The sequence below is a fragment of the Puma concolor genome, chromosome C1, assembly GCF_028749965.1.
Source record: "Puma concolor isolate L17-30 chromosome C1, mPumCon1.1.hap2, whole genome shotgun sequence".
NCBI lineage: Eukaryota > Metazoa > Chordata > Mammalia > Carnivora > Felidae > Puma > Puma concolor.
In genome coordinates this window covers 49,098,698-49,120,740 of record NC_141674.1, presented here as the reverse complement: position 1 = coordinate 49,120,740, position 22,043 = coordinate 49,098,698, and the positions used below count along the sequence as shown (strand labels likewise).

The following is a 22,043-nucleotide window of genomic DNA, read 5'->3' as shown; positions in this document are numbered from 1 at the left end:
GATACAGGGCAAATAATAATTATGAGTATTACTACAATTCCATTAACAACAATTTGTCACCACCAAGCTTTGAGTTCTTACTAAGTGCCAACCACTGCACTAAATGCTTTAGTTACACCATTTTAATTTAACATTTACAGATGACTACAAAATCCAGACAGATGTTATAATACCCATTTAATGAAAAATACTGAGTCTCAGAGAGGCCACCTGAATCATCCAAGGACTACAACTAGCAAGCTGTAGAGCCAGGGTTCAAAGTACAGAAGAGTAGAGGGATATTGAGGGCCAAAATCAGAATTCTATTAGGCAGAAGATATCTGGAAGCATCCATTAAGTCTGTGATACAAGACTTAGAGTTCCAGGGGAATAAAGGGATTGGAAATTAGCCGGGGGGGGGGGGGGGGGGAAGGAAAAAGAAAATGCTATAGAAAAGATTGGAAAATGCCTTTCATCTAGGCAAACAGGTTAGAAATGAGAAAGAATTTAAAAGAACGTGTGATGTTTACTAAGGAAGCAAGGACACAATATAATGACAGTGGACACTTATCCCAGGACAGAAGCAGCTTTCTCTATGCTTTCATTTATACAGTCAACTAAGCATGCAAAGGCAAAGGTCATGGTAGGGTGTAAATGTGTGTGTACATATGTGAATATGACACATGCAAGCATGTGTCCCTAGAAAGAGAGAGAGAGAGAGAGAGAGAGAGAGAGAGAGAACACTACCAGAGATTCCACACAACATAGATAGCTTTCACTAGGTTCATAAGATCAGTAAGAAGCAGCAATTCTCTGTCAGATTGGAAATTACATAACACCATCAATGAAGCTTGAAGGTTCTCGGATAATACTTGGAGAATAAAACATAAATAACTTGGGACTCAAAATAAGTTTTCTTAAACTCTTTGAGTCTTTAGATTTTTCCACTGGAAAAACTGGGTTTGAAATATCTATCTCCTGCATCTATTGGGAGGATTCAGCAAGATAAGTATGTGAAGGTACTTAGCACACTAATACATGAGGCACTCAGTAAATACTAGTTTCCTTTTCTTCTAATTAAACAAAAAAATTCAGTGTTTGGTTAAATTATTACTCAAAACAGCCCAAGGAAGGGGAATCTTTCCCAGGGTCAAGTGATGGCCACATTGAGTACTGGCTCTTAGAGCTGGTCCTGAAAGCTTAAATTTGTGGTTCATATCCAAGGAAATGGGGCACATTTTCCTTGAAGCTGGTCTGCCTCTCTTCAGCCATCTGGCATCTCTTAAGACATCTGGAACTCACTCAAAGTATATTACAGTCTGGGAGGCATATAAAATAGAATTCTGTTTCCCCAGAACGTGAGACAAATTGAGGCCCAAGGGACATTGGATACAAAAAAACAGCAGCAGCTGTGCCCCAACATTCATGCTTTTAGACACAGGACTTCAGAGTAGACCAGGAAAGGATATGAGTTGGAAGGGCTTTTCTTTTTGGACCAGTAATTCTTAATCTCCTTGGAGCGTAGGGGAAAGAATCACAGGCTTCCTCAAATTTCTCATGAAATCAATGCACTCTGTGTCCCTGTGTTGAGGGGGGTGGGGGTTGCCATCCTCACAGCCAAGTCTTCAGAGGGTTCACAGATCATCTGTAGCCTCTCAAATAAATGTATTCTTGAAGGATAATCTATGGGTCTTGCCACTCGAATGAAATTTTGCCCTTCTCATAGAACAGTTTAAAAACATATCAAACATCTACCATCCTCGTTCTGTGGACTCCCTCATCCTGTTCCTCTAGCACGTCTTGATGCAACGATGGCTTCTGGCAGGATTGGTGAAGCAATATAGGTCCACATCCTGGGTTCTGAGCACTATGCGAAGGCACTAAGGAGAGGAGACTATTATGATTTCAGTTCCTCAGTTCTCCAGGAACCCAGGAGAAAGGTGACATTTTAACTACGTCACAACTCTGCATGACAAATAGTGATGGCAGTAACTTGAAACACAAAGAAGGAACACCAAACTAGCCTGCCTCAAAAACCCTCCAGAAGAGATGGTACAAAAACTAAATCTTAGAGGACAAGTGAATTTGACAAAGAATTGGGAGGAGGAGCAAACTAAGGGATGGGAAAGGCATTCTATGTAAAAGAATAATGTGAAATGGAACTGAAAGGAGAGACAGCGTGGCTAATTCAGGGAACTGTAAGTCATTCAAATGGACAGGACACAGCAGGTATGTGGTGGCTGGGATTGGTGGGAGATGCTGCTCAAAGCGATGTTAGAAGAGAAAGTGGGAGCCAGTTTATGAAGGGTCTTTCTAGGAGGCTTAACCTTATCCTGAAGGCCCAAAAGGATCATGAAAAGATATTAAACAGTGAATGAATGATACGATCAAATTTGAAATTCGACCAAAAGCACCTTAATGGAATATGAAGAATTAAAGGCAAAGAGAGCCCTTTAGAAGGCTGTTCCAACAATTCAAGCAAGAAATTATGAGGTTTTAAACCAAGGCAGAACAGGAGAGATAGCGCTAGTAAAGTAGGTCTTGGTGACTAACTGGGTATGGGCCCTGAATTAGGAAGAATCAAAAATTACTCCCAACATTTTGGCTTTCACAACTTGGTGAGTGGTGGTACCTTTCACCGTGATAGAAAACAGAAAAGGAGTAGCTTTGGAGGAATGGAGGACAGGATGGGGAGTTCAGTTTTAAACACATTGATCTGGGGTAAGAAATTAAATAATGATTTAAGGGTCTTCAATATGGAGTTGAAACCATGGGAATAGTTAGCGTTACCCAAGGACATATAGAAAGTGAGAAGGAAGGTTGAGGAGGACTTTCATTGTTAAGGAGTAGTTAGAAGACAAGCCAGCAAAGGAGACTAAAAACAATCAAACAAGACCTGGGAATGGTCAGGAAAACCAAAAAAGAGATTTATAGAAGAATGGCATGATCAGCCATGTTTCATGCTATGAAGATACCATCTATAATTAGGACTGAAAAGTACTCACACAATTTCAAACCATGGAAACTACCAGTGACTTAGCAAATACAGTTTTAGTACAGTGATGGGGTAAAATGCAAATGGAGCCCTAAGTGGGAAGAGAGGAAGTTGAGAGAGCATCTGTGTACTACTCTTTCAAGGAGCATTTTGGGGAAATAAATATTTCACATGGAATTTTCTAAATAATGTAGACATTTTATTTACATTTGATTAAAAAACATTTCCTTACTAAACAGAAGAAACTACAGATAATGAAATCCTTTCTCATTGGATAAGGGTCATCATTATACATATTCATGCTTTAAAGAATTTTAGTAATAATCCTGAGTAACACTAGGTTGGCAGGATTTTCTGCTAGATGTTGGGTTTTTTGTTGTTGTTATTTATTTATTTGCTCCTTTATAACTGTCAGTTCTTAGCAGCTATCAATCAATCTGCTTCTAGGAACCCTGATGTACTATTTCTAATCTGCTGTTCATTTTAGCCTAGAGCAAAACTCAATGTTGCCAGAAGTAAATCAACTGTTTTTAGAATAACCTCTGATGTTTAAAAATACATCAACATGCTGTAATCATGAGGATAATTCCATTCTTATTTACGGACTAAAATGGCATAATGTCACTCATTTCTACCTCTCTAAAGTTACTTTTGCCCATCTCTGCCCATACACACTCTACTTTTTTCTGTCTTCATCTCATTCATTCGCTTCCTTGTTCATCTATGTATTCATCTGTTCAAAATTATTAATACTTTATTTTTCAGTATGGTGCTAGACAATGGTGATTGAAATATGAATGAAACACAACCACAGCCCTCAGTAAGCCAAGGTTTTGTAATAAAGTTCTAGTGAACAAATAATTACTGCCCAGTCTGGAAAAGGGTAGAAAACTATGGTAGGTGGGTAATGTCAAAATACATGCCGTTTCTAAAAAGCACCATACTCTTTCTCATCCATTAATTACATGTTTTTCTTCTGCCTGGAATTTTTCCTGACCTCTTATTCTTCTTATAAACTCTTACTAAGTTGTTTCTATGTTTCAAATTGATCTTTTTTCCCTCCTTGAAACATCCCTGACATTACTCCTCTATACCTAGTAAGTAACATGTACAAGTTTTAAACTTAGATTTGTTGCTATTTCCTTCCATAAAGACAAACCAAGATTAGTTTTTTTGTCACTATTTTAAAATCTAGGTTTTATTATTATTCAGCTATGGTCTGACCAACAGATCAGGAGATGACTGCCACTGAAGAGATCGTGTGTTACTCGCAGTTTCCAAGGGGAGGGAGCATGGCACATTCCCACAGGCCACACCAGAAGCAGCAGGGTTGGTCAGGAAGCAGAGGGAATAAGGGGAAAATGTGGTCAAGAGCCCTCATTGTGGAAGGGGCAAGGCAGGGTAAGCAGGTTTAGGATTAGCTAGTTGGATTTATTTCAGTGAGCTCAGGGACTCAGGGGCTGTCACCTAGTACTTGGCCCTGGGGGTGATAAGGGCATAGCAGCCCGAGTGTGAGAACCCCAGGAAAGAGGTTGGTTTGCATTTGAAAGAAAAGCATACTTTCAAGCCAGTCCTTTACTAAATCTAGGAATTAGCTAGCTGGGGGGGGGGGGGGGGGGGGGGGGGGGACAATCACTCAAGATAAAAAACATGCTTAATACAGTCACTATACTGGACTTCCTTTCAAAGTAGTAATAGTAGCTACTATTTAATCCAAACACTAAATTAGACATCTCTTTGTCTTTGTCCTTTCCTTCCTCCCTCCCTTCCTTCTTTCCCTCCTTCCCCTCTTTCTCCTTGTTCTCTCTCTCCCTTCTCTCCTCTCCTCTAATCCCTCTATCCTCTGTCCTCTCCTTTCTCTCTCTCCCCTCCCTTCCTTCTCCTCATTCTCTCTCCTCCCTTCCTCCTTCTCTTCATTTAAACAAATATTAATCAAATGCCTAACTTGAAGCCAGACACTATTCTAATTGTTTATTTTCTCATGTAAACCTCACAGAAGTCTAGGAAGTAGAAAATACTAGTCTTACTTAGTAGATGAAACATTGGGCACAGAAAGGTCACACAGATCACAGAAAGCAGAGTTGGTGTCCAAAATGAGTCCTGTTTCATTCCAAAGTCCATGTTTAAACAGCAAGATAAACACACAACACATGTTATCATACCCCTAAAAGTCTGACATGTTTGAATCTCAGTGCCATCCACCCACCAACCTGAGAACTGAACTGATTTGTCAGCTAAATTAAGAAAATATTAAGTACTTGGGAAACAGCACTGACACCTTATTCAATCATCCAACAGGAATGTATTTGGCATCTGGTTTCTAGATTAAGTTCCATCATTTATTAACTGTGTAACATCAAGGAAGTGACTTAGTCTAAGTCTTGGTTTTGTCATATATTAAATGCAGATAGCAATATTGACCATGCTAATACCTCAAGCTTGTTTTATAAATCAAAGGAGATACACAAATTTTTTTTTTTTTTTTGCAATTTACCTATATAATAATTGTATATAAGTTCTAGGCCTTAACCACCAATTCCATTGCTGACAAATTTTAAGACCAACATTTCAAAGTCCAATGGCTTCTGAATAATGAGCAATACCTCGGCACCAACCAAATACAAATTTGCTATTTTTTTTATTTTAATTTTTAAAAATTTAGTCCAGTATATTTAACATAGAGTGTTCTATTAGTCCCAGGTGAACAATACAGTGATTGAACAATTCCAAATATCACCCAGTGCTCATTCAGTGGGATATTATTGTCGTGAGTGATATCCTGATGAAATAATTCACTCCTGGGTACTAGTTCTTTGTCAAAATCATATGGGTTCTAATTATGGGAAGGAAATTCAAATCTTAATTTCATTATAACAAAACTCCAAATTCTTTCTTATTCTGCAGGTCAGGGCTATATGCAGAAAACATGGATTATATCTGACTTTGAGTTTTCTGGAAACATTGCTAAGCCACCAGAATTTGGGTTATCATGGTGAAATAAAGTAAGTTGATTTTTTATTCACGTAGTCCTTTATTAGGATACTAAATACTGAAATCTGTCTTTAGAAGTTTTTTTGTGTGAAGCTATCAATTTCATCACTTATAGATAGTTAAGGAATGTTTACTTATATTAAGGACAGAGTCTTCTTGGTCATAGAGAGACACAGCAGGAAACTTCAAGTTCCAACCATCATAGACCATCAAGAAAAGATTTACCATTCCACCTTAAACAACTAAAAACAGGACAGAATCTATGAAACAATAGTTTTCAGACATTTGACACCAGCCAGCATAGAACAGCAATTCCTGAAGAAAGGAAAATAAATAAGGTAAGCTAAGCTTACTGAACAAGAAGAGGAAATCCAGAGCCCAGATTCTTCTTTAGTTAAAGAGATGGAGTTTGGAGTTCAAGAAGGCCAAGAAGGTTAGAAAGCACAGTACAGAGTAGTGGAGAAGAGAGATCTGAACACTTCTCTTTCTAAAGAGTTGCTCTTGAGTCTTCATGTGAGTACTGGCTAATATATCCATTTGAGGAAACTACCCAAAGCCAGATGGGGGGCGGGGGTAGGGGGGCAAAAGAAAGACACAAAAATTTTTAGATCTTGCACAAAGGTGGGGAATAGTTCGTATTTCCACCAGTCAGTTTAAAATAAACTGTTATCAATATAAGTTGTTATATGTAAACTTCATGGTAGCCACAAAGCAAAACCTATAGTAGATACACAAAAGACAATGAGAAAAGAATCTAAGTATATCATTAAAGAAAGTCATTAAACCACAAATGAAAAGAGCAAGAGAAAAAGAAAGGAACAGAGGAACTACAAAATAACCAGAAGGCAATGAACAAAATGTCAATAAGTACATACCTATCCATAATTACTTTAAATGTAAATGGAATAAATTCTTGAATCAAAAGATACAGAGTAACTGAATAGATAAAAAAGAAACAAGACATATCTATATATTGCCTGTAAGAGACTCAATTCAGATATAAAGACAATATACAGACTGAAAGCGAAGCGATGGAAATGACATTCCATGCAAATGGGAACCAAAGAAAGCTGGGGTCACTGTAATCACATCAGACAAAATAGACTTTAAAACAAAGATAAGATGGAGATGCCAGGATTCATAACCATCAGAGCAGTAGTAGAAATATTAAAAGAAGTCCTCAGGCAGAAGGAAAATTATCATTTTGTATCTACACAAAAATATTAAAGCACTGGAAATAGTAAATGTGTGTATGAATAAAAAATACATTTTTTATTAAAAAACTCTTTAAAAGATAATTTATTGTTTAAAGCAAAATCAGAACACTGCAGCATGGGATTCATAATATAAGTGCAACCTTTGACAATAGCATACAAATCTGGGAGAAGGAAATGAAAATGTTCTTGATAAGGTTCTTATACTACAAACTAAGTAGTATAATTTTGTTTGAAAGAAGAATGTAATGAGTTAAAATGCTAATTAAAAAAATAAAATGAAACATAAGAACATTTAAATAATAAAAAAGACAAAAAAGATGAAAGGGAAACAAGAAACAAATAATATAAATGGAAAATAAATATTGAGATGTTAGATTTAAACCCAACCATATTAATAATTACGTTAAGTGTTAATAATCCAAACACACCAATTAAAAGGTGATTTTCAGACTCCATTAAAAAAGCAAGACTCAACTAAATGATGTCTACAAGGAGCCCATTGAAAATATAAACATGTAAGACATACCAAAAGTAAAAGGATGGAAATGATATACCATGCTAACTCTAATGAAATGAAAGCTGGATCAGTTATATTAATGTAAGACAAAGTGCATTCCAAAGCAAGGGATGCCAAAAAGTCAATTCATTAAGAGGACATAATGAACCTAAATGTTCATGTCCTTAATAATATAGTTTTAAGTTACATGAAACAAACAAAAAAAAAAAAACTAAAGGAGAAATAAACAAATTCACAACTACAATTGGAGAATGTAACACCTCTCTGTCAGTAATTGACAGAACAAGCAGATAGAAATTCAGTAACAATATTAAAAATTTGGACTAAATTATCAAATAACTTGATATAAGCAGCAGTTACATAACACCAACCAAAGAAAACAGATTCTTTTTAAGCATACATGAAATATTTAAAAAACAAACCATATTCTGAGCCACAAAACAAATGTCAGTAAGTTTAAAATGATGAAATCATATAAAATATGTTCTCTGACCATAATAGAATTAAATTGGAAATTAAAAGCAAACACACAAAAATCCTGGAAATCTCCAAACATTATGAAACTAACAACACACTTCTAAAAAACCTATGGTAAGAGGGAAAAGGGAAATTAGAACATATTTTGAACTGAATTAAAATGAAGCCGACATACCTGTAATTTTTAAGTGTTTCTCTTTTTCTAACATTTTATGTTGAATACATCAAAAATTAACTAGTAAATCAACTCTATGTTCAGAATATGCCCAGAATCTGGTTACTTCTCACCACCTCTATTGTTGCTTAACTACACCTCGTTCAAGTTACCATTATCTTTCTCCTGGATTACTATAATAGCCTCCTAACTGAACGAGGCGTCTCCCTTCTCCCTAGTTTATCCTCAGTACAACAGCTACAGTGATCTCTTAAAACCTAACATAATTTATATCATTGCTCTGCTCATGAAACTGCAAGAGAATCTTATTTCACTCAGAGGAAAGAAAAAGAAAAAAACATCAAAGTCCTTATAAAGTGTTCTACATGATTTGCTCCCCCATTGCTTCTCTGATTCCATCTACAACTTCCTTTGCTCATTCTGTTCCAGTTACACTGTGCTCTTTTTCTCACACACACCATGCACCCATCCACCTCAGCAACTATCCTCTGACTGTATCCTCTACTTAAAATGTTCTTTCTCAGATATCTCCATGCTAACCCTTTCACCTTTATTTTTTTGCTCAGATGTCACCTTGTCTGTGAGGCCTACACTAACCACCCTCGTTAAAGTTGTGGTCTCTCACTCCTCTTCCTCTTAACCTGCTTTCCTTCTGCTTTCTTCTCCACACTTATCAACTTCTAATGTATTCAGTGATTTGCTGATGTAAGATGTTTATTGTTGTTACTAGTCGATCTCTGATAGACTATAAGCTCTAGTTCCAGGGGGCAGGCAGAATCTTTGTTTTTACCCATTGATGTATGCTAAGTGTTTAGAGCGCTGCCTGGCATATATTAGAATTCAAGAAGCATTATGAAATTGAACTGAATTAAGGAAGGGATGGAATCTCAAAATAGTCTCAGGAATGCATGCAGATACACAAATTGTGACTAAGTCCCTCTCATGGTCAAATTGAAGAAGGCCATTCCTAACCACCCCATCAAAACCAGGTTCCTTGTTCTATACTTTCTCTTAGCACTCAGCTATTATTTTTCCTAAAACTTATCATTATTTATAATTATGTATTTATTTATATGATTTGTTACTTCAGTGTCTAGGTCGTAATCTCCATGCTGGCAAGAAACAGGACTGTTTCCCTCACATTATATTCCCAACATCTTCTAGGCCAGTACTTGGCACATGGAAAGCACGCAGTAAATATTTTATTACTTTATTTATTCATTTATTTAACAAACATTTATAGAGTTCCTACTGTTTACCAAGCACTACTCTAATCATTGGGAATATAGACATGAATTAAACAGTCTCCCCACTCTTGAAGCTTATATTCTTTTTTTTTTATTGAGAGAGAGTCGGGTGGTGGGGAGGATGTGAGTGGGGAGGGACAGAGAAAGAGAGAGGGAGAGAGAGAATCCCAAGCAGACTCCACCCTGCCAGCACAGAGCCCCACACTGGGCTCAAACTCACAAACATGAGATCATGACCTGAGCCAAGATCAAGAGTCAGATGCTTAACTGACTGAGCCACCCAGGTGCCCTGAAGCTTATATTCTAACAGGGAAGAGAAACAATAAGTAAGCTGGAATGTGTGATACATCACATGATGATAAGAGCAATACAGAGAAACAAAGAAGTGTAAAGATTAATGGGAACATCAATTGATGAATAAACGATGGGAGGAGGTTGAGCCTAGCCAATGAATTTCCACTAGACCAGCTTTGAACATGGGAGTTTCCCTTCTGCAAAATCTTGGGGGTAGTTGAGTAAGGGGCCGGGGGGGTGGGGGGTGGGGGGGAGGAGGCGGTTAAGCAGCAAAAGCATTAAAGTGGGCTAAGAGCCGAATAGAAGACCAATAAGCTAAAATTGGGAGTCCTAAAAAGGCATCAGTATAAATGGAGAAAATGCAAGCATCAGAGCTCACATTATACCTGGTACATAGTGTACCTGATTAAAACATGGGGTCCAGAACAAAGATTACAGGAAACAGAGATATGAGAGTAAGAGTGAATGGGAAGCAAATGGGGTTAGGCTATATATCAATATTCTCAATTTCCCACGCTTATATGCATATCAGAGAAGCGCACCAGTTTCTTTATTCACCTTTGACCTTTGAATGTTCAAGGACATCAAACCATGAGAACCAGTGAAGAACCTGTGTCATCCTTAAACAGTCATTGGCTAAAGCTTCTTCTGTTGAATTAAATCCATTCCGTTAAGGGCTTTGTATGCAAACCTATATCCTTAAGAGATTAAAGATGCAATTTAGACACACATTTTAAGAGCTGAATGCACGAATCATTATTTTAGTACATATTGTCCATTAATCTGCTGTTCAATTGGGAACCCATTTGGAATGTGGCTGCTTGCTAATTAGCGGGATTCTAGTGCTGAGCTGCTTCCTGATTAAATGTCCTTTAGAATCAATAAAACATCAGGAGGGATTATGGTGATGTGGGATTAGCCCCATCTAACCAAATAAAATGAGTTGTGTTCCCTTCTTAAACTGTCACGTTGCAAGAGCTGATGAGAGGAGCAATTTCACCAACGATGTTACAAAGTTGTTGTTTTTTGCGTTTTGTTTTTTTTTTTTAACACTGAGATTTTGTTTTTTGCCATTTGCCTACCAATTAGCAGAGACATTAGTGAATGTCTGCTAGGGTAAGGCGATTTTGAGAAAGACTTGATTACGATTTCAAATCTCTACTCTGAATCACCCTTATATAAAATGAGTTCAGGTTGTGTTGGATGGAAATTATTATCCTTGTTCTTGGCCAGGAACACATAAGTCAGAATTAGCATTTAATGTTTCTGTGTGACTTTGCAATAAATGGTAATTAAGGAGGGCAGAGAGAGAACAGGAGGCAAACTAATACCCTAAAATTGTATTGGCAAAATTAAATGCTTCAAACCCAGTTTAAAACACAGGCACACAAGCCAAATTGTCTTGGGGGAGGGGATAAATAATGTAGCTGCTCTGGAAGCCGCAATTGACACAGCCACGAGTAGGACTTCTCGTCCACATCTGGCCCATTATGAAGAGTGCAATTAGGTTGAAAAGGACCGGTTTGATAATCCCAGGGATGACCAGAGGATTTTAGGAGATAAAGCAAACATGAGGTGTTTGATTCAGCAATTACTTATAAATGGGAATCGAAAAATTGGTAGACAGTGAGCAATTAGAGACATTTTATGGGTCTGCCCATTGGCTGGGTCTTAGAAACCAGACCTGTCTTTTAAGAGTTCATTAATTCCAGTCTTCTCTTGCAGAAGTCCGTATCCATATGGGGTGAAAATAATAATAATTATTATTATTATTAATTATATTAATAATTATTATATTATTACTTTCAATAATATATTTCCTATTATTATTATTATTATTAAGAGCCAACATTTATATACAGCTTACTATATTCCAGGCAATGTTCTAAGTGCTTTACAAATATTAACTCTTTTCATCCTTGTGAATGCTCCATGAGGTAGGTACTATTATTTTTCAAAAGAAGAAACTAAGGTAAAGACAGGCTAAAACCAACAGGTTACTGGTAAATGCATTCATCACTGAGGCTGAGTCAAAAGCAGGCTCTCTAGCTTCAGAGCCTTCACTCTTAATACACTATGCTGACAGGTCTAGGAAACTCAGAAGCTTATAGGATAGTGGCAAAGCACAGGGGATTTACAAAAACTGGTTGAGTTCCATGGCTAGGTCCACCCTTGGGCTTGGTGCTGAGCATAGACTGGATTTGAGGAGCTCCGTCCTGTCCTCCCTCCTAAGACCCAGGAGAGGTGTGAGATACAGATTCAAAAGCTCTTAAGTTCCAGAGGAAGGCATGATCCAAAAGAGCCCAGGGCTTGGAGGTAACTTCTCCTCCCTGGTGTGGCACCTCCTCTACCTCTCAGTCCCTGCCCTTGGGGAAAGGCCGCATGAGCTCTGGAATCACGTGGACTGCCTAGATAGAAATTCTTGCTCGGAAATGCACTTGGGCAAATCACTAATTTCTCTTCACCTTAACTTCCTCATCTGTCAAATGTAAAAAGAATCCTTTTGTACGGATTCAAGAATTTATTGCCTATGGATCAGAGAAGGGCTGTGCTTCTCACAGTTAACTGGAAGGCAAGAAGAATACAACATAGCTTCTATCATCAGGAAGGTGACAACAAAGGAAGATGGTGGGCGTAGAATGAGCGTCCCGGTCACTGGGTTAAATAACACAACCAAAATAACCTCCTGACTTGAGAGTGTAAGGGATCGATGCATGTGGCACTTCATGTGACACAAGCTTTGGGCCAGATCCCCATGAGTTATGTTTTTATATGCACTTCACAGATGAGTAAATTGAGGTTCAGAGACCTTAAGTAAATTGTCCCAAAAGTTGGGCTTCTTTGAATCTTTGTTTCTATTATAGGCTGAATTGCATCTCCCCAAATTCATATGTTGAGGTCCTAACCTCCAGTACCTTATACTATGACTGTGCTTGGAGACAAAGCCTTTAAAGAGGCAATTGTGTTAAATAAAATGAGGCCATTGGGGTGGGCCCTAATCCGATCTGACTGGTATCCTTACAAGAAGAGGAAATTTGGAAACAGAGACACCGAGGATGGGCTAACACAGAGAAAAGACCATGTGAGGACACACAGAGAAAGCAGCCACCTCCAAGCTAATGACAGGAATCTCAGCAGAAGTCAAACCTGCTGACACCTTGATCTTGGACGTCTTGCCTCCCAAACTGTAGAAAATAAATTTCTGTGGCTTAATTTCCCTAGTCTACAGTATTTTGTTATGACAGCCTACCTACCTCCCCCTTCTAGCATATATTGTGCCCTTTCAGCTGGAGGAGAAGAGTACAGGGTCCCTCAGGGCATGGCTCTAATGATCAAATGCTTCAGATCACGGGACTTAACCTGTGATTCTAGCAGTCTGAGCAGAGCTGGCCCTTCAGCACTATTCTATACTACATCTCAGCTGAGCCTGGTGGGGGACGTGTAGTAACTAACAAGAAAAAAGAAGGAGGGGAGTGTCTCAGAGGGAAAAGCAGAACGTGCCAAGACAACGAAGCAAGCAAAAGCATAGCAAGTCTGGAGAACTCGGTTTTTGGCTGGAGCATACACTTCGCAAGGTGGAGAAAGTTAATGGGTTTTGGAAGTCAGCACCAGCACACTTTTGGTTTAAGCCTGTATGGAGCTCACAAAGAAACATGTCACCTGTAGTTAAGTTCATGAAGATTACAAGGGTATTCCTATGAAATAGCCCACATTTTGCATGTTTGGTGTGTTTAGGATTTTGTTTACATTTTTTTGATATATAATACTTATTATATAAAATGTCATCCACTTAACAATCCATGATTAAAATTCCAACTGAATAAAAAAAAGAGCCAAACACACACACACACACACACACACACACACACACACACACACACACACTAATAAGCACTCTAGTGCCAAAATCTAGAAGTAATCTCACCAACTACAAGTAAATGGAATCTGGGAAAATCAGCAAGTTGGCGCCCATGGTTTGCCTTGTCTACTTGTGAGAAGTACAACAGACAGGAGATCCCTTGTCCCTTCACCAGACTTCCCCTTGATTTGGAGGCCCCAAGTCTTCACCAACTACAAAATGACACAGACACTGCTTTCTGTAGCTGCTAGAGTACTACGGCCCTTTTTTCCCCACCCAAGGATACACACATGCACACTTCCTCACAGACTGCTTTCCTGTACCTATGCAGAAGGCACAACTCCCAGGAATGACAGAGCAGAAAGTTGGGGTGAGGAAGGAGGGCAGGGGTAAACATGGCTGTGATGTCTGCATTTGGTGAGGCATCATTCCTGACATTAAAGTCGTGTGGGTTGGAGCAGAGAAAGGGATCCGTGGTAGTTGTATATGCTGAGTGTATCAATTATTACATACATGCCCTGGGTCCCAACCGAGAGCTACCAGGCATCCGTGAGGGTTGTCACTCACTCCTTGACTGCAGGGCTAAATGAGCAGTGAATAGGGCCAAGGGAAAACTATTCAGTTCATCTGCTGGGTTGTGCAGAATGTGAACAGCTCCTCACTTGACAGTGAATAAAGAGAAAAGCCCACTATCAGGCCTAATTTTTAAAAATCCTGCAGACCATGGACAGGTAAGTCATGGCAATCTGGTCGGCTCCAAATAGCAGTGAACTTTGGAAGTGACTTACTCTAAAAACCAGAAAACATTTAGAGAACCTTTGGTGTTCTCTGTAGGCTGTATGGAGCCATGTCCTCTAATGAAACCAATTGGAAAGTAATAAGCATAATGAGATTAAAAGGCTATTAAAACAAAATTTAGAAAAGCCCTAAAGTGAACAGAAGAAATTAGAAAGAACTTGGTAAAATATGTATCATTTCAAGGAAACTGAAGCTTCGACAGCCGTATTAAGAGGTAATCAGGATTGGAGCACCTGGGTGGCTCAGTAGGTTGAGCGTCTGACTTCAGCTCAGGTCATGATCTCACATTCTGTGAGTTTGAGCACCATTTCAGGCTCTGTTGTGACTGCTCAGAGCCTGGAGCTATTTTGGATTCTGTTTCTACCCTCTTTCTCTCTGCCCCTCCCCCGCTTGCACTCTGTCTCTCGCTCCCTCTCAAAAATAAACAAACATTAAAAAAAGAAGTAATCAAGATTGTAACTAGGTGTGTTGATATACATTAACTAGATTAATTGTGATCATCTCTCTATATATACATATATTGAGTCATTATGTTATACACCTGAAACTAATATAACGCTACATATCAATTATATCTCAATAAAAAATAGGAGATAATCAAGGAAATCTGAATATTGCTGAATATTTGATGATATTAGGATATTTGTATTATATTTTTAAGTCAGCAAACTTTCTCTATAAAGGGCCAGGTAGTAAATGATTTAGGCTTTGTGGGTCTACAGTCTATTTCTGCTACTCTGCTATGTCACTATAGCCTGAAGGCAGCCACAAACAACACATGACAAATGGCTGTGGCTGTGTTCCAATAAAATATTATTTATTAAAAAAAAGAATCAATAAAAAGGAAAATTAACAGCAGAGAAAATCTAATGCATAATGTCAAACTTGAGAGGTTTTCACAAAATCTAGAAAAGAAAAACAGAAGAAAATGAGGGAGGAGAGCAGACATAGACGAATAAGAATAGAAATTGAACCTAAGAGGACTTGGCATCGTGGAAGAAGAAACTAGAAAAACTGAACAAGAACTAACAACAAAAGCCACAGCTGAAGAAACTTTACAGAGATGGGGAAAAAGAAAAAAACGCTCTGTATACAGATTGAAAGGATTCAGTATGACTAAGCTAAATTAAGGGGGAAAAAAATGTATCCATGTCTATCCTGACAAAAGTTTTGTGTTTCCAGAGACAAAGAATATTATTTAAGGATGCAGGCCAAAAACAAAATAAAACTAAACCAAAGCAAATAAAGGAAAAAATTAATTTTAAATGAACCCAAATCAGACTGACCTCAAACTTCGGCAATAATAAATATCAGAAGACACTGGAGCCATGTTCATGGGATTCCAAAGGAGAAAAAAAAACATAACTGAAACCAAATTATATTACATTCACGTGTGAGACCATATAGCACAATGGTTAAGGGTGCAGGATTTGGAGTCAAAGAGCCTGAGTTTAAATTCTAGCTACCTCACTGATCAGTATGTCCTTGGGCATTTCACTTACACGTTTTATAGGACAGTTGTCTAAATTAAAGGCGAAAATGCACACAAAGTACTCAGAATGCTTACTAAAAGCCATTTGGACTTGGTAACTGCAGTGGAAGTTAGAAGTTGAACTCAGATCTGCCTGAATCTAGAAATGGGCTCACACACCTTGTTGTCCAGTCCTGACGTCTCTGACTCTGCGTTGGGAGTTTGGCACTTGCCTCTGTGATCAGAATTATAGCACCTACAATGGTAACTGGAACCCATTCTCACATTCAAATTGTCAATGGCTCTTTGAAGGTTCCAGGGTAATGTAAAGACTATGGAAGAAAGAAAATATTTTATTAGAAGGAACTTAAGGTTTTCATTGGTCACATAAATCCTATACACCACTTAAATCAGGCAGTGTCCAGTTTCAATGCTGACAAAATTTTCTCACAGTCTCCTCCTCTTCCTCTCAGCACCATTCAAGAAGGGGCAGGAGAGTTTCTGGTGCCATTTGATCCAAATGCCTTATCTCATATTTGATAGCTTCTAACAGCTCTGAAGAAGAAATGTACAATGAGGAAACATCAACGGAACTAGCATCCTGTTGTTGTATTGTTGTGGCTGTTTTTCAAAGGGTCAGAAGATACAGTAGGCAGGAGCCTGGCTCTCCTAAGAGGAGAGAATTGCAACAGGCATAGAAGACAGGAGTTTCTTTTATTGTAGTTCACCTTCAGATCTGTGCTAACATCAGATCTTTGCATGATTATAGATATTTCTCGAGAGTGCTGCTTCTCCAGTTGTCTTTTCCCTGCAGAGCGCCTCAGCAGTTGATAAAGTCATCAGCTTATCTGGTTTGTGGTGCTGCATACCTATGCCTTATCTATTCTTGTGCCCAAAGTGACAGGAAGGTCTAGAAGCTTTACTTTCTATACCAACCATAGACCTTTTCTGATCTGCGATGTCGTGTATAGGGAAAGTTTTATGAGGTATAAGCAAAACAGACCAGTTGCATGTCTAATGAATCATTTTTTTATCTTATTGTTGCATGACATTAGACCACTTCTAGAAAATCCAGGGCTTCTGTATCTCACAACTTACTCTTTATATTTGCTTGACTTCTGATGGACAAGGAGGAGATAAAAATTCTTACCAGGTACAGTTTGGTTGCTAGCAACAGAAACTGCCTTTTGCTAACATAAGCAAAAAGAAATATTTTGAAAGGATATGGTGTTATGCAAAATCTGGGGGAAAATAAAAGTTTGGAAAAAAACCAGAATCCCAATTTTTTTGAGAGAGAGAGGGAGGGAAGGAGAGAGATAATGAGCAGTGGCAAAGGGAAAAGAAGAGAGAAAATCTTAAGCAGGCTCCATGCCCAGCACAAAGCACGATGTGGGGCTCGATCTCACAACCATGAGATCATGACCCAAGCCAAAATCAAGAGTCAGACACTTAACCAACTGAGCCACCCCGGCACGCCCAGAACAAAAAATTAATGAGAAATACAGAGACAGAGAATGGGAGAGAGGGAGGAAGGGAGGGAGGGATGAATGGAGAAAGTGATAAATAAATAGAGATTAATTAGACAAGGTGAGTCACAACATTGGCTAGGGTAGAGTATGGGACATTGATTATAGTCCCTCACCCCAGAGAAGAATATATTTGTATACAAATGGAGGGTGAGTGTTAGGCAAGAAAATACATGTGACTTTCACTACCAACGTGTTCCAAAGTACTTACCAGCCTTAAATGACTCTCTGTCACATGCACGTATATTGCTTAATGCAGTTTCTGCTTGGGATTTCACTAAATGTTGTCTATTTGCACTCAGCACCCACTTCTAACCCCTCCTGTGTTTTTTTTCCTGTATTGCAATACTTCCCACTCCTGGGAAGGCTACAAAAGAGTATTTGACACCAACCTTCTGGAATTGATTTAAGTTCCATCTGTGAGATGCAACCGCATGAGATTTGAAAGGCAGAAGGGGCGGGGAGGGACATTTTAAATATTTATTTTCCTGCAGTAGTAGCCATGCCAGACCCTGGCAGGCATCAGTTTTTCCAGCAGCCAAAATGGACCTTGTACTGCCTAGTCACCAACCTCACAGTCATGGGCAACTGAGACATCAGTCAGAATTTCCTCAGGACTACATCTGCTAAAGCCTGATCCTGAGCAGAACAGTAGATGCCAACCTCCACTCTACTGAGCCCATTTTCCCATATGAAAGCCCTTTCTAGTAGAGACACCTGAAGTAGTTTCTGTGTCCTGAATTACACCATGAATGATACAGGTATCAAAAGGCTCCCTCAATATCACTATCAACATAAACTTTGACATTTATTGCACATTTCTTCCAGAGCTTCTGCACTGACCACCAATACTATGTGCTTTTTTTTTTCCTGCACAGATGGCAGAATTTTGTTGAACTGTTGAGTAAAGCTTCCTCCAATTTGCCACATGATTTGCCTACAGGTGAGTTGGGTTACTTTGTTCCTTGAGAGACACCCGCCCCCCCTCATTTCCCAGAGCTACTCTTGACTCTCCAGCTTTGCTGCGGTGGTTTGCTTGTTGGCTTTCGTCTCACTGCTCCCAGGAAAGTAAATGGCTCACCAGTGAAGAAAAGGCAAGAGTCAGAATTGCCTCAGTGGCTATTCTTGTAGGCCAGTTGGGTCATAAAAGGCATAGTCCTTCAGGTTTTGTTATATCATGAAACATTCTCTAGTGATAGCCCTTTAAGATGGATAAGGCACACTTATACAAGTTGACATTATTTATTAGAATTCCTAAGGGCACAACCCCTTAGGTCTAGGAATCCTTCAGCTAGGTACTTACCCTACCTGTATCTCACAAAAAAATAAATAAAATAAAATAAAATAAAATAAAATAAAATAAAATAAAATAAAGCCTATTGCAATATTTTTTGGTAAATGCTTCTAAAAATGGAAACACAAAAAAACATTTTTTTAATAAAAAATAAGAATGGAAAACAATGAAAAATCCTTTCAGGGACAATTTAATTAGATTACAGTCGATGCAATTGATAAAACTACACAGCTGTAAAATAACATGGCTGGCCTAAATACAGGAAGATTTCCAAGACATATTATTAAGTGAAATTATAAAGATGAATTTGGGCAAAATATTTAGCAATTAGCGAGTTTTAAATATGACAGGTGAAAAAATATGCATTGATATTAATCTGCTGTTGCGATTTCTCTATTTACTACATCCATCAACCATTTACTAATTACCTTTTGGATCAAAATACAAGGTACCAAAAGCTTGAAGGGATTGGGGGATTGGCTGCACAAGCATTAGGAGATTCAAAGAGCAAAAAGAGAATGGTGTGTGTAGTTATTTCCGCAACACGGTGCTGTAAACTGGGTTGCTTACAATAACGGAAATCTATTCTCTCACAGTTCTGAAGACCAAAAGTCTGAAACCAAGTAGGGCCATGCTAAAAGCTCTAGAAAAGAGTCCTTCCTTACCTCTTCCTGCTTCTGGTAGCTCCAAGTATTCCTAGGTTTATGGTTGCTTAATTCCACTCTCTGCCTCTGTCTTCACCTGGCCTTCTTCCCTCTCCGTCTCTTTCACGTCTCTGTTTCTGTATCCCCCTCTCCTGTTTCATATAAAGACATCACTGTTAGTTGGATTTAGGGCTCTCCCTAATCCAGAACATCATCTGAACTTGATTACATAAAAAAGACTTCGTTTCCAAATAAGACAACATTAATGGGCACCAGTGGTAGCTGTGTTAGGAGACACAATTCAAAATATGACAGTGGAGGAGAGAGGGAAGATGGCGGCGTAGGAGGACGCTGGGCTCACCGCGCGTCCTGCTGATCACTTAGATTCCACCTACACCTGCCTAAATAACCCAGAAAACCACCAGAGGATTAGCAGAACGGAGTCGCCGGAGCCAAGCGCAGACGAGAGGCCCACGGAAGAGGGTAGGAAGGGCGGCGAGGCGGTGCGCGCTCCACGGACTGGCGGGAGGGAGCCGGGGCGGAGGGGCGGCTCGCCGGCCAAGCAGAGCCCCCGAGTCTGGCTTGCAAAAAGCGGAGGGGCCTGACGGACTGTGTTCCGACAGCAAGCACGACTTAGCGTCTGGGAGGTCATAAGTTAACAGCTCTGCTCAGAAAGCGGGAAGGCTGGAGGACAAAGGGAAGGAGATCTGCTGAGCCCCCGGACGACAGAGCTCAGTTTGGTGGGGAACAAAGGCGCTCACCAGCGCCATCTCCCCCGCCCATCCCCCAGCCAAAATCCCAAAGAGAACCAGTTCCTGCCAGGGAACTTGCTCGCTCCACGCGCAAACACCCAACTCTGCGCTTCTGCGGAGCCAAACCTCCGGCAGCGGATCTGACTCCCTCCTGCTGCCACAGGGCCCCTCCTGAAGAGGATCACCTAAGGAGAAGCAAGCTAAGCCTGCCCCTCCTGCCCCTGTGCACCTTGCCTACCCACCCCAGCTAAGACGCCAGATCCCCAGCATCACAAGCCTGGCAGTCTGCAAGTAGCCCAGACAGGCCACCCCACCCCACAGTGAATCCCGCCCATAGGAGAGGGGAAGAGAAGGCACGCACCAGTCTGACTGTGGACACAGCGGTGGGCTGGGGGCAGACATCAGGTCTGACTGCGGCTCCGCCCACGAACTCCAGTTATACACCACAGCACAGGGGAAGTGCCCTGCAGGTCCTCACCACGCCAGGGACTATCCAAAATGACCAAGCGGAAGAATTCCCCTCAGAAGAATCTCCAGGAAATAACAACAGCTAATGAGCTGATCAAAAAGGATTTAAATAATATAACAGAAAGTGAATTTAGAATAATAGTCATAAAATTAATCGCTGGGCTTGAAAACAGTATAGCGGACAGCAGAGAATCTCTTGCTACAGAGATCAAGGGGCTAAGGAACAGTCACGAGGAGCTGTAAAACGCTTTAAACGAAATGCATAACAAAATGGAAACCACCACAGCTCAGATTGAAGAGGCAGAGGAGAGAATAGGTGAACTAGAAGATAAAGTTATGGAAAAAGAGGAAGCTGAGAAAAAGAGAGATAAAAAAATCCAGGAGTACGAGGGGAAAATTAGAGAACTAAGTGATACACTAAAAAGAAATAATATACGCATTATTGGTATCCCAGAGGAGGAAGAGAGAGGGAAAGGTGCTGAAGGGGTACTTGAAGAAATAATAGCTGAGAACTTCCCTGAACTGGGGAAGGAAAAAGGCATTGAAATCCAAGAGGCACAGAGAACTCCCTTCAGACGTAACTTGAATCGATCTTCTGCACGACATATCATAGTGAAACTGGCAAAATACAAGGATAAAGAGAAAATTCTGAAAGCAGCAAGGGGTAAACGTGCCCTCACATATAAAGGGAGACCTATAAGACTCGTGACTGATCTCTCTTTTGAAACTTGGCAGGCCAGAAAGAATTGGCACGAGATTTTCAGTGTGCTAGACAGAAAAAATATGCAGCCGAGAATCCTTTATCCAGCAAGTCTGTCATTTAGAATCGAAGGAGAGATAAAGGTCTTCCCAAACAAACAAAAACTGAAGGAATTTGTCACCACTAAACCGGCCCTACAAGAGATCCTAAGGGGGACCCTGTGAGACAAAGTACCAGAGACATCACTACAAGCATAAAACATACAGACATCACAATGACTCTAAACCCATACCTTTCTATAATAACACTGAATGTAAATGGATTAAATGCGCCAACCAAAAGACATAGGGTATCAAAATGGATAAAAAAACAAGACCCATCTATTTGCTGTCTACAAGAGACTCATTTTAGACCTGAGGACACCTTTAGATTGAGAGTGAGGGGATGGAGATCTATTTATCATGCTACTGGAAGCCAAAAGAAAGCTGGAGTAGCCATCCTTATATCAGACAAACTAGACTTTAAATTAAAGGCTGTAACAAGAGATGAAGAAGGACATTATATAATAGTGACAGGGTCTATCCATCAGGAAGAGCTAACAATTATAAATGTCTATGCACCGAATACCGGAGCGCCCAA

At 39.6% G+C, this 22,043-nt stretch overlaps 1 protein-coding gene across 1 annotated transcript in view; it reads left to right on the top strand.

The window, feature by feature from the left end:
• The window catches only part of CC1H1orf87 (chromosome C1 C1orf87 homolog), an 85,678-nt gene that overhangs the window by 39,917 nt on the left and 23,718 nt on the right, over positions 1-22,043 (top strand). Inside the window, 2 exon segments of the mRNA XM_025912684.2 lie at positions 5,879-5,976; positions 18,425-18,489. Coding sequence (XP_025768469.1) covers positions 5,879-5,976; positions 18,425-18,489 — 163 coding nt within the window.